At 30.6% G+C, this 14,306-nt stretch overlaps 1 protein-coding gene across 1 annotated transcript in view; it reads right to left on the bottom strand.

Moving 5' to 3' along the window:
* Positions 1 to 499: 499 nt before the first annotated feature.
* LOC129235303 (signal-induced proliferation-associated 1-like protein 1) overlaps positions 500 to 14,306 on the bottom strand; it is a 56,651-nt gene continuing 42,844 nt past the window's right edge. Inside the window, exons 17-25 of the mRNA XM_054869032.1 lie at positions 13,722 to 13,794; positions 13,046 to 13,637; positions 11,912 to 11,996; positions 10,471 to 10,675; positions 9,319 to 9,512; positions 7,712 to 7,863; positions 6,189 to 6,252; positions 5,460 to 5,532; positions 500 to 4,248 (exon numbers count right to left, since the gene is read on the bottom strand). Of these exons, the coding sequence (XP_054725007.1) occupies positions 4,102 to 4,248; positions 5,460 to 5,532; positions 6,189 to 6,252; positions 7,712 to 7,863; positions 9,319 to 9,512; positions 10,471 to 10,675; positions 11,912 to 11,996; positions 13,046 to 13,637; positions 13,722 to 13,794 (1,585 nt within the window). The 3' untranslated portion in view covers positions 500 to 4,101. The remainder of the gene's footprint in view (positions 4,249 to 5,459; positions 5,533 to 6,188; positions 6,253 to 7,711; positions 7,864 to 9,318; positions 9,513 to 10,470; positions 10,676 to 11,911; positions 11,997 to 13,045; positions 13,638 to 13,721; positions 13,795 to 14,306) is intronic.

The following is a 14,306-nucleotide window of genomic DNA, read 5'->3' as shown; positions in this document are numbered from 1 at the left end:
TCAGTCTTAATTGTTTGTTTTTTATTTAGTGGGATAACATTTTATTAGATAAATATTTGGATTTCCAACATTTCCATTTTTCGAAACATTTTTGGCCATTAATGTTTTACAAATATTCGAAACAGATTTATTGCTTGTGCTTTAATTTGTATTATGCAGAGCCGTCTAATTGTTCTGTTTATTAATATGTAAAAAAATAAGTATGTATAATGCATTGATGTTATAAATAACTTGATTTTTCTGTGTGCATAGGGGGGGGGGGCGCCAGGAAACTTTCGCCCCGGGCGCCGTCGGCTCTTCGAACGGCCCTGATCATCATTTAACATAAGAATATCAGTCCTCTCAAGTTTGTGTTCAACATTTCTCTCTCTCTCTATGATATGAAAATTGTTATAAATTATCGTAATCAACAACACAAAGTAGTAGTATTTGAAATTATGTGAACTGTAAGCATGGTTTGAGCCAAGATCTTCAAGGAGGAAACAGAAATGAAGGCAATTCTATACGAATTTATTTACACAAATGTAACAATATATACATAAAACTGACTCAGCAGTGACTAGGTTAACAAAAACAACACACACAGAGCAAAAAATCTACAAAAATATAGTTTCATGTACAAAACTAGTTCCCCAGAATTAAAGGGATTAAAAAAAGTTTTACAAATGATTAATAAATATAGGATTTATATAAAAAATTGATATATTTTGATTGTTTCAACAACGATCACAAACCGAATAGAAAACAATTTTAAAATTTAAATACAGAAACAATTTTTTGTCGGCCCTATAAATGATTGATATTTTTTAAGTTTTTTTTTTTTTTCCCCCACTAATGGAAGGGGGATTGAAAGGGTATTAATAGCTTCTGTAGAAGTTAATCTTTTTTTTAAATGCACACTATCTCATACTTCATAAAATTTTATCAAACAGGTAAAAGAAACTCAGAATTCTAGTATGTAACTATTAAACTTATAGTAAAACATCCATTGCACATTTATGAAGCATAGACTAATAAATAAATATGTATAAAAATACTTTGGTATAAAATTGTTCATATTTATTAGCCAAGTGCTACTTCTAAAAATAATAAGTATATAAAAAGTATTTATGTACACAAATATGTATCAAAATTTAATTACAATTCTGGTAATATTCTATGCATATAAATTACTTGTTAATTTTCAGCATTCCAAGTATTTTTAGGCATAACAAAATCTTACTTGCATAGATAAGTGTTTCCACTCGATTTCAAAATCAGTAAACACGAGTTTTAGATAATTGACATCATAACCATTAGGTTTGCTGGGATCTTTTTAGGAGAACCTTAGGTCTGTTAACTGATCCTTCAAAAGTAATTCATTGCATGAGCAAACTTCTCATAAAACATGTCATGAAAATAGACCCTTCATAAAATTCTTTCTGTGAAAAACTTTCCTATCTCATTCACATTTGATGCTGTGAGAAGCAAAGGGATGTAAATGAACAGATTCAAGTTTTGAGTAAAACGCATTTAAAGATAATGTCCCAGGTAGGCTTTCATCGAATTTTTTTTCTAAATCATGCTATACAGCAGCACTTATTAGGGCTACTAGTACTATCTCTTGCCCCAAGACAGAGGATAGGTACCCCTAACATTTGTACTGCTTATCTCCAAATTTTTAATTTTGCCACTTACATCCCTTTGCTTTTCGACTCAATTCACAACTTTCCTTATTAGATCTAATGGGAGCATAATCAATGTTACACTTTATCAGTCTCCTGTCAGAAAGCAGCCAAGTTACTGAAATTTTTACATTTACTGGTAATAACAGTACATTGTTCCAGTGATTCCCCATTAATATTAGTGTTAAACAACTTATCCAATACTTTTAAAGTTATAAGTTCTTAAAAAACAAATGAAGAGTACAGGGAAGAAAGGCGAGATGTCAATCTTTCTAGCGGTTGACAAAATCACCATTGAAAGTTCAAAACCTAAGCCTTTCTTCATTGTAACCTTTTAGGTGATTGTCCACTGGATTCATTACCTTTATTACTTAGTTAAATAGAGGAACAAATTCAACTCTACAAGCACTGTTGCATTGCAAAAAAAAAATTTTCTTCCCTGTGCTTTTCAAAGCTAAAATGATCTTGAATACAGTATTCTCAGAAACTTATATTCATAAATGTACAAGAAATATGCAAATATTGGCATTATTAAATAATTTCATCTTTTTGTACAATACTTTTCAATTTAATGTGATAAATTCATAAAATTTCATATTTTCTTAAAACTATGTCCTTGGCTTAAAGAAACTGATTTAACACTGATTTCATTTCAATAGAATTTTGAGCAGATTTTTAGTTTTCTTAAAATAGGTCCCTGTCAGAAAAGTCAAGACATATTAGGAACAAAAACTTTCTAAAAATGTATATTTTAAGATGAAATTTGAGTTGATTTAACTCAAAATATTAAGTCTTTTTTTTAGAAGCTTCATATAACCTTTTTAACAGAGAATAATTTGAATAGTTTCAACTTTGCAACTACGACTATGTAGCAGCGATTCGCAAAAATTACTTCTTATTCACTCAAATTTTTAAATCTAAGCTCTGATATTCTACATGGATTTGGTGAGTGGCTGGACTTGATGAACACTTTTCTGTGTTTTTATTAAATAAGGATTTTACTGAATTTGAAAGAAGTGATAGAATCATATTTTTTTCTTTTTTGTAGTTCAGCACAAGTAAAGCTAAACACGCACAAAAAACTGATACTGATTGCAAAGCATAATATTACATAATAACTTCGTAATCTACATTTTAGATAAATCAAAAACATTTAGTTTGGAATAATTCTAACACAGTTCAACTCTTCTTTTTTTTTTTTTTTTGAATTATTTCAGTTTTATATTATACCAGTGGTACCGGCACGGCTTTGCCTGTAGTAGAAAATAAAAAGGTCTTTTTGTTCGCCTGTATATTTACAAAAAATGTATGTTGAATTTCTTGCCAATTGGCTAGCCCATGTTACGGTTCCCCACCTTATGATAACTTGGTAATATAACTTGATAACTTTACTCGTCCATCTTATGATAATTTTGCTCGTTAAAATGTTCTTAAAATTGGAATAGAAAAAGAACAAAATCGAATTTTCGAAAATTGCTTCGAGGTGCACACTCCCATGCTACAAACTAATTTTGTGCCATATTTCATGAAAATCGGCCGAACGATCTAGGCGCTATGCGCGTCACAGAGATCCAGAGATACTTTCAGCTTTTTTATTAGTAAAGATTTAAAGCAAACTATTTTCCTCTAAATATTAAGATAAAGAAAAAATGGAATGACTAATGGCAAATTTTATAAAATAATACACTTACAAATGCTTTATAGTTTTACAGTATTGGTACACATGCAATGGAAACCATTTTGTACAAGGAAGGTTTATTATTATACCTCAAATTCACATGATTATGGTTAGACTGAATATGCATATAAGTCACATATGATTATATAAAGGTCTGTTCTTATGTAATGTGCAGCCAGAATTTTATCCTTGGAAGAACCGTAACTAACTAGAATTTTATCTTTGTGAGGGGGAAGGAGTTTGGTCACAACGATTCTTACATACATTTTAAGATAAAAGGATTGGCAATATGGCTTGAAAATAAAAGGGTTATGGAGGGACTAAACACCCCAAAACTCTCCCTTGCTGGAGGAAAAAATTAATGTGTCATAAAGTTGTACATTACACAGATTTTGCATAACCACAGAAAGGACAATTTAGCTATATTTTTACGCTAATAATGAACATTCCTTAAACTAATAAGTAAAATTACTTAACTTGAATTGAACTCACTATATTCTTAAAGCACAATTAAAATAATATTAATAGTATCTGTTGTAAAGCTAGGCAATAGTTAATTAATCTACGGAGGACTGGAGTATTCATAAAGTGCACATTAATTTTATCTTTGATCATGAAAACATGATTAATTTTAGGAAAATGAGATGAAAATACTATACACTTAATGTTTGGGTATGTATTGAAATAAAATCACATAAGCAAAAGATGCTTTGATAAAATTCACAACTTTGGAATGATGGCACGGTGAAGTGATGGGACTTAAGATTGTGCTTCTCGAGTATGCAACAACCATTCTCTGTACTTTCGAATTTGAACAGCAGCACTCTGGGATTCTTCTACAAGCCTTTGGTTTTGTTCTCTCAGCTGAAGAACTTCATGTTCTAAGTTTGCCTTTTGGTGCTGTTCCTAAAAGAAAAGAAAAAAATCAATATTTCATATTCACATAGTTAACACTGCCTTATCCTTTGACATACCTGAAGAAAATATTGATTTTCCCACAGAAATAAACTATAAGCTGAACACCACATAACAGCATTTCTGACTCCAGCAATTAACAATAATTTTCTATTCAGAAAAACTCTTTTAGACAGTCACCAATATTGGTTGTCACAATTCTTTCGCTGTTCAGATCCTACCACACTGAAGGCAATTTGCTCAAACTTGATTGTCTGTAATCTAGTCGCCCCCATCTCCCTCAATATGCACCATTCACATCTGTACATGATGAAAAAAAGTTTCCCAAATAAATGTAAATAAATAAATACAATATCTTAGAGGTGAGAGTTGATTTTTTAAACTTTAAAAAATAAGCATTTTAAAATCCAATGTAATTTAGAAGCCTTGTAAAATTTTAAAATAGAAGTATTTAGGAATACATTAAAATTTATGAAGTAAATCGTTATGTGTCATTTATTTCCAGTTTCTTGTTATTTTAGCATTTAACATTTATTTCAAAGTCGAAGGAAAATGTATTGCATCAATTTTTTGTAATATACCTTAATACATTGGTGTCCAACCTTCTTTTACCCAAGGGCTGCACCTCATATGGAAATGATTCTCACTGGCCAGAACACATAAAATTTAAATTTTTCTAAACATGAGAAAATAAAAAGAAAGAACCCAAACTTTTGTTTTTATTACTTGATCCTTATTTTATTAATTGCATTTGTTTTACAGAAACCAGTTTCTGAATATCCGACTACAAATTTGTAATATAGTAACTAATAGTAATTTTTTATACGTAACTTTTAACAATGCAGCCTACACGGATCAGCTTCACGGGTGATTTCTTAAGTACCACCTTTATAACACTATTACAATTTTAGGAAACAACTTTTGTATTAAACTGGCTTTCCTATTTTATTGCAAGAGCCTTTTAAAAATATTTAAGTTCATTTAGATTACTTTTCAAAATGTTTTAAAAGGTGTTTTTTGAGACCTTTTACATAGTCAAACTCAAAGCTCTTAACAGAACTGCTTAGAATTGCCTATTGTTTCTGAATGCATATTTTAGAAAGTTAATCATTTCAAAGTTCCACTAAAAAAATTAAGCTACCTTGAGTACAATCAGTAAGTACGAGTGGAATGTTTTAAAATCAAAAACTAGAAATCATTACTTTCAACAGTTCTTGCTGCATCTTCATTAACCTTGATTCAAGATCATGCACCTTTGGCTTTGGTTCCAAACTGCTACAAGATAAATAAGGAATTATAATGAAATAAGAATTTTATCTTTAAATAAAGAAATTAAAATGTTTTTAGAAGTAGAAGACTTAAAACCTGCTCATAATGAGACATTAATTGTAAACCTAATATTCAGATTCACTTAAATCTTATTTCCCATTATTAATCTGATTGGTGAGATGAGGTCCAAACATTTTTTTTTTTTTTTTGACGTCTAGACCATGGTTAGACTCAAATGGCTTTATTATTTGTTTCCTTTTTCAAAGAATTAGCATACATGTCTGTACTGACTACATATGAATATGAATTGAGCAGCGCTATTTAAGAAATTATAATGGGCGATAGGCTCACTGCTTTCAATAATGATTTATTAAAAGTAATTATCTTTCAAAAAAAAAATATTATACTTTATTTATATATTTGTTGCATTTTAATGTGTGAAAATTAGGGTTGTAATTTGCCCACATGTTTAAATTTTTCTTTCTCTCTCTCTTGAGGATATTGTTTTTACATTAACTTTCCAAAAGTTCAAAAATTAGTAATTTTGCTTAAAGACATACCAAACAGATTCTGTGCGTTTTGTTTATCAACTTTTCTTTTTATACTCATTAATCAATGATTTTAAATCAAAGGCTGGATAAAAAAAAACTTTTCATACTTACTTTCCATCAAATAGTAAGTGTTTTTCTGCTTCTTCTAACCAAGATGTTGAACCATTTGGAAAACCTAATATAATGATAAAAAGTGGTTTGAGCTATTTTTTAAAAAGCAATGACAAATATGTGTCTTAATTTCTACAGATCAAGAAAATTTTTCGTAATTTGATTCATAGCTCGTAGATGAAAATTCATATGTAATACAGTTGGTTCTCTGTTTACCGACTTTTAAGGGACCACAAAAATCATCCTTAAATAGAATGCTTTTAACACTATAGTGGTCCATCTGCGACTACAAAAAGCTGTCGTTAAATAAAGCAACGTTAAACAGAGAGCCCACTGTAATATATTAACTAATACATTTTACACATTTTCAACAGTCATAGAAATAAATATGTCTGGCACCAGAAGCTTTTTTTTCTATGCCTAACCGCAAAATACTTTTGAAAAAACTGATTTTAAGAACTATAACAAATATTAAAGAAATGATACATTTTTTAAAAGATTTTGTGAGCAATATATCAAATAGAATTACTACTCTGTAGATTTGTTCTCATCAGTATGTGATAGTCAAATTGTTTTGACTGTAGTTTTAGTTCATCACCACCTACGTTTCATGATTATAGCGTAAAATTTAACTGAGCAGCAACAAGAATTTTATGTCATTGACTCAAACACCATTGCAAGATTTTTTGTCTCTTAAAAATTTATCTCTTACACTATCCTTTACAGCCAAACTTTTCGAATTTTAGTTAAAAAACTATTACAGCAACATTTGTTCAGAAAAGGTACTGCGGTTGGATTTTAAATGACTCACACTCAATTTCAAACTCTTGTTTTCTCAAATACTTGATTTGAATTTCATTTTGTGAAGTATGTTCGCTGAATATATTTCAATAAAAAATATCTCTAATGTACAAAAAAAGGCAGCAAATTTGGAAAATTTTTTTTAAAAAAATCATAGGAAATTATTTTTTTTAAAAAAGAGACAGATCTACAGAGTGGAATCTTGTAAGTCATTTTTTTCACCTTGCACCCTTTCTCAAATAATAAATTCAGTTAGCTTTAATTACATAACTAGAGTCATGGGGTTTAACATATCTTGATTTGAACATATTTTAATTTATTATTGTTATTACTGTTTATTAATATTCATTTATTCCATGCATTTTCATCATTATAAATACATTTTAACTTTCAGCATTCTATGTCTAGTTTTTGTAACCAGATCAAAAGTTAAACAACTCTCAAAATTTTGAATTTTCAAGTTCTGGCAAATGTTGCCTGTAGTGGAAACTAACACAGCCATGTCACTTTCAAAAGGAATAATTGTTAGTAGTACACTGCTAAACCAAAGGCATACAAAATCAGTCAAATCTGATTGCAAAAATGCATTAATACTGATATCCTTGTTAAGTACCAAATACATTTAAAGAGTGCCATATTACACTGAAACCGATTTAAAACACCATATTAACATTTTTATGAATGCAGCTTCAATAATTCTATGACTAAAAATAGCAGCTTACTTTCAATGCCTTTAGTTGTTGAAGAAACCAGACTTGTCCAATCAATATTATGATCATCATTTAGAGGAACTAGAGAAGAAGGGGATGATGGTGGCCTCGGAAGAGGCTTGAATTTATTTTGTACACGGTCTTGAGTTGCACGAGGAGACAACCTTCAATTAAAATAAAACTGCACTTAGAACCTGGAGTTTTTTTTTTTAAGTTTGAACTGACAGTTAATACTTTCAGCAATTCAAAAAATTAATTCAACATATAAAGTAAAAAGATAACAAAATATAGACAGAATGGCAAGGAACTGAGTGATATTTCTGTAACGGGCCATATCATAATGTATGCTTTTAAAATCCCTTAAACCCTTTGAAGTGCAGAACATCAAATTACTGAACTGAGAGCAGGTGGATTCATTTAGGAGCAGATCCAGAGGGTGGGGGGGGGGGGGAGGTGTCATGATCCCTTTTAAGTGACCAAAAAATAGCCTGAAGATGCATTTTGGGGGTCTTGCATTTCAAAAAAATTTGCTTTAAGCCCTCATTTGTGCATGAAAAAACAAGTATTATTCCGTCCAAACTGGATCCGCATTGGATTTAGCGAGTCTACTGTTGGGAGACTGTGTCAGTTACCTGGAGGGAAAAAAAAACCAAACTAGGTGGACTCAAACAAAGCCACTAGACTTCAAAAGGTTAAATACATATAGGATACAAGAAGATAATCCCAAAAACAAGATCTTTATTTTTTATACAAAAGAAATGTTCATAATGTATGTATTTTAAAACTGGATTTTTTTTTTTTTTTTACCACTTTTGACTGCCAAAATAAGAAATCCTATTTCCTAAAACAGTAGAAGGATAACAAACACTGAATAGTAGATTCTTTCTATTCTGAACAATCATGGGACCGAACAAAATTGTTCAGATTATGGAGGTGTTCGTAATAGAGAGAGATTGAGCGAGTCCACTGTAAATTCATTACTTGTGGATGGACCAGCAAGTCGTGCTTTAATCCCAAAAACAAAATCTTTATCTTTTATAGAAAAAAAAATCATATTGTATGCATATTGAAAATGGAAAAATTTGTTTTTTACCACTTTTGACTGCCAATAAAATGAGACATTCTCATTCCTAAAACAGTAGAAGGACAACAAACTAGTAGATTTTCTCTATTCTGAACAATCATGGGACCAAACCAAATTATTCCGATTATGGAGCTGTTCTTAACAGCGGGAGATTGGATAATGCATTATGTCTTCACAGAGACCACCAAAATATGTTCAGACTATAGGGGTGTTCACATTAGGTGTTCAGATTGAGAGAGTCCACTGTAAATTCATTACTTATGGATGGACTAGCAAATTGTGCAATGAACAAGGGTATTTAACATTGCAATTGAAAAAAATGAAAATTGTATCTTTAACACCAAATTAAGCTAATACCAATTTTTTTTTTATAAAATGGCAATCAAGTCTTTTTTATGAATTAAAAAAAAAAAAAAAAAATATCAGTCAAATTTATTGGGTCTTCATCTTTTTAATGGAAAGTAGTCATATTTGGCCACATCAGGACAACTTTTCTTTTAAAAAAAACTTTTAAACATTGTTTGGTTATTTTTACCTGTCTAATCGAACATCACTAGCAGCAGGAGAAGATGGCTCCGAACAAATGACATGAGCTGGCTGTGCTTTTGTAAGTATTACATCTAAAGCTGGATCTGGAGTATTGCCATTGCTTCGCTCAAGTGAAGAAGAAGGTGTTGACATATGTGTCCTAGATCCTGTATCTGAATCTAGGTGAGAAGATGGTGGGTCCTGGCCATTAAAAAAAAAAAAAACAATTTAAAATTTTCATCAAATGTTTGTATACTTGCCAATCAAATGCAATGACACCTCTATAATTTCTTTTACAATGTTAAAATAAAGCATGCAAATATAATCAATACAGAATTTTTTATCAAATATAGGCTCATTAACAAAATTTTGTTAATTTTATTTTTTATTAGCAGGGGTTGCCACTTCCAAGAGCAATGACACACTCCCCTCAAATGAAATGGAGCATCTCTCCAGTATGAGAGCCCTCCAAAATGTGATCAAAAAATACGTAGCTGCAATTTGTCATTAAACAGGACAAGGCTACATACTACCAACTAGGCATTTGTAAAACCAAAAAATAGCTGCTATTTTAGTAACATTACATACGAAATATAATTAATAAGCAAAAATGGATACAAATCAAAATTGATACTAATTTGTCTACACTCTACAGCTTACTTTATTGAAACTAGAAACACATCTCAAATGCTCATGAAATAAAAATGTATAGTTTTGATGAAATTTGGATTTTAATCATTAAGTTTAAACATACAGGTGAAAGTTAACTTAAAAAAAGAAAAATTCAAAGAAGGTTTTTAAAAATATTGTTGTATATTTGGTGACAACTTCTTATTCACTGACTGATGGGATATAGTCTTTGCCGAAATTTTACAGCAGTAGACACAAATTTATAAAAAGTCAAAAATAAGTAAAATAATCAAGTAAATTAAAAGAAAAAAGAAACTTTTGAAAGTAAGGGTGTACCTATCATACTTTTGAGAGAATACTCCACTCTACAGACTTTATTTTGTCTTATTGATCTTCGTTAAGGTTCCTCATTCCCAATTTTGAATTTTTAATTAGAAAAATTTACGAACATAGAATATGCACGAAAAAAAGGGACTCGTTTTAGAAGCATTTTTTGAATACTCAAATACAAAATTTGATATTATCTTACTTCACTATTGCTATCACTGTCCAAGTACTCTGGATTGATAAGTTTGAATAAATCTTCCTGCAAAGTACTGGTGCTGCCACTACAGCTACTGCCACTGCTCGCAATAGCCACAAAATTAACTGTTGGTTTGGTTGGACGTGTGCTGCAAGAAGTTACTCCAGGTCTCAATCTGCTTAATTTTGATTGGGTAGATTCAGGTAGTTTTCTAAATAAGTATATAATGTTGATACTTTAGATTTGACTGAAGAAAACAAAAACTGAAATTATATACAGTGAAGCACCATAATAAGCAAGAAAGACATTTTCATATATTACAATTTTTAACAGTACTTTTTGCTTTTAAAAATTACAATTGAGCTAATATACTAGTGTCATGATATGAATACAAAATTTGATTTTTTTTTTTTTTTCAAGAAATATTCAATGACTAATTAAGACTATTTAAAAGTGAACTTATAAGTGCTGGTTTGGTTCCAGCTCATATAAAAGTTTCTGCACTAGACAAACCCCATGTTTACACCACACTATAAAAGCTACAAAATTAATCATTAATAGTTTGGACAGTAAGGATCAGATTCACTACCAGTGACCTAAAATAATAATAAAAGAGCAATATATATAAGAATGAAGACTAGTGAAGAATAATCAGTAATTCATAAAATTTCAAAACTCAGTTTTAAAATTCTGCTGCCATGGTGCTATTAGTAAACATATAATGAAATATTTACTCAATGTTTGTTCACTTTGTATTAGGTATTTTATGTCCACAAACAACTGGCATGTAATACATTGTTTTTAGTCACATACGATTTAAGATTACCCATATTTAAAGCTGCAGATTCTGCAAAGAACACTGCTGAATGCTGTAGTCAATTATTTTAACAACTTAAACCTAAGTTTAAAAATTAAATAAACTGTTAAAATAAAAAATATAGTAAGTAAATTTAAGGTAATATATGTTATAATAGCTCCCAACTTATTAAGTAATTGAAAACTTTACAATATGCAAAAGGATCAAAATTTCAAACACTGTAAACAATTTTTAGCGGGCATGACCTTGATATTGGTAAGTTTTCAAAATGGTTTTGAAAATGAGTTATTAAATGGGAAAATTCAGTTAAGTATAGGATTTTGTAGCAACTTATAAACTTCTACTAACTAGACAAAAAACAGTGGCAAATTTTTTTACCCTTTTTTGAACAAACCACCAAATTTTAAGCGCTAAAGATTCGTTTAAATGAATGAACCATGAGTATATCTTATTACATTTATAAGGTATCTGTGTTATTCTTTACTTTCATCTATAAAGACTATAAAAAAAATTTCTTTTATTCTGTCTGGAACACTGTAGGGTGCAGCATGAATAAAATACGTAAAACAGAAGGGGGGGGGGAGCAAAGAAAAATATAACCAAGTTTTATTTGGGAAAATCTAAAATTACCTGGATTGATGAAATGCAGAATTTGATTTCGATTCTGAAGAATGTCTATGAGGGCTATTGCTCTTTCTAGTCTCACACAATTCATCTAGGAAAAAAAAACCTTTGTATCAGATTGATCAACAATAGTAAAATTTTGTTTACTTAGTACTGAAAATACACAATAAGGATAGGTAAATAACTGAAATTTAAAAATTGGTTTTTCACCAACGAAAAGTTTAAAAAACTTTTTTGAAGTTTTCAAACAAATACAGTTGGTTCTCTATTTAACGACTTTTAAGGGACCACAAAAAATTGTCGTTGAGTAGGATGCATTCTTAAAATAGAATGCTTCTTAAACTAAAGTGGAGCATCTGGGACCGTGAAAAGTAGTCTTTAAATAGAGAAAGTTGTTAAATAGAGCGTCGTTAAAAAGAGAACCAACTGTAAATAAATTTACAAAATAGTTATTAAACACATTCAAACCATATGCTATTTTACGAATATCATATGTATATTTATAAAATGTATGCGCTTGAAAATGAAAAAGAAAAAAAAAACAAGGAGAACAGAATACACATAGATCTAAGCTGATTTCCACGAACCAGTGTTTCCATCTTTTCAAAATTTTTTAAAAAATTTCAAGTTCTAATTTTAAGGAAAAAGTACAGCATTTGCTTACATCATTGCCTCAGAGCAACCGTAAGACATCTAATCCCAGGAATAACAGTAAGATATCCTACTGCTGTTCTGATGCGACGACATGACAACTGATAACAAATGAAAACAAATGTCTGGTAAATAGACATATCAATTGTTTCACATAAGACCCTACAAAGACTCGAAACCCTTTAAATCTTTGTTTCATTACATGTTTGAATAATGCTTGCAGATTTCCAGAAAAAATATTTTTAAATAATACTTTTTGGCTCAGTAAAGGACACATTTTTATTCTGCCAATTGAAAATTTTTATGTCTCAGAACCTTTTCTTTTATTACTTATATTTCATTTAAAAGCTGAACAAAATATATTTTGTTGAAGTTTAATGTAAAAGTTTCGAGAAAATCATAGATCCATCACAATTCTGGAACTCCGACAACAATTTATGTATGGGGTATGAAGGATTTTAATGCGTTGAGGATCTTATAAAAACATACCTGCACTGCTGGTTCCCTGAGGCCAATCACTGGAACTATCTGAATGGTAATCAGAATGCACACTGGAAGGAGATCGCTTAGCAAAAGGTAGTTCCTGATTCGAGTTTGGAGAATGAGGAGATGAATTCTGATGAGATCGAGACTGCACAGTAGGGCTGTCCGTAGATGGATGGCTTTTGACTGAGTGTGGACACAAAACAACATGATGTGAATGAGATCTGGAATGAAACGGCATTATTTCAGCCAGAGAAAGTTCACTTCGAGCCGACACCATGCCTCCAATGTGGGTGAGGCGCTGGCTGATGCCATTGCGGTTTCTGTCGTGAAAGCTCCGATGCAAGTGACTTTGAATATTTCCATATGCAGGCAAACCATGATCATGTGAATTTGGAGAAGACCGGGGAGTGGGATATGCAGTGGAGGCCTTGGGACTCGACTCCTTGTCCACAGAAGCAAGGCTGCCGATACCAGCATAGGTCGTGAGTCGAGATGGCAGTATACCTTGAGATGAGTCTTGAATGCTTCTTAAGGAAATTATGGAATGATGTTGAAGATGGTCTCTGCGTGATGAATCACCAAAAATATTTCTTACCTACAAAAATTAAAATATAAACTGTTATGGAAGACCAACAAAGCTTAAAATTCAGTGATAATCTGAACCACAAATTAAGCTTACATCAGTTTTAGAAAGAATTCGATCCATAGAAGGGCTTCTATTAGGATGCTGATTGCTTGAATTATTTTCTTTCCTAAAAATAAAAAAAAAGTTACATATACAACTAAGACTTCAGTAGAATTTTGCCTTTTGACCCTTCAGCTAGGCAAAAGCAATAAGACAAACCAGCCACATTCAATCAATTACTATATTGTAAAATACTTAAATTTCTCTATTTTTCATTTATGAGTTCTGACGGAGCTGATCTAATCTAATGGCTACATCAGTTAGGACAAGCAACAACAAAGACAACAGAAGTAAGTTCATTATAAAGGCAAAGAAAAAAAAGAGAGGGAGAGATTGTACGTTACCAGCTTTTTATAACTGATTTAACTTAAATAAAAATTACTACATAGCATTCTATCTTTCCAAAATTATTCAACCTAGTTTAAAGTCTAAAACAATTCTTTACAAGCAATTTTATGACTAAATAACTTTGTGCAAAAAAGGAAAAGAAAACATTACTGTAATTTGTGTGATTTAATGATTTTTTTAAAAATTTTATGACTGGTTTGTTGCAGTAAATATACCAAATAAAATGAATAC

Source organism: Uloborus diversus, chromosome 2, assembly GCF_026930045.1.
Source record: "Uloborus diversus isolate 005 chromosome 2, Udiv.v.3.1, whole genome shotgun sequence".
In the NCBI taxonomy this organism is placed as follows: Eukaryota; Metazoa; Arthropoda; class Arachnida; order Araneae; family Uloboridae; genus Uloborus; species Uloborus diversus.
Note: the sequence above shows the minus strand (reverse complement) of the source record. Positions and strands in the feature narration are given on the sequence as shown.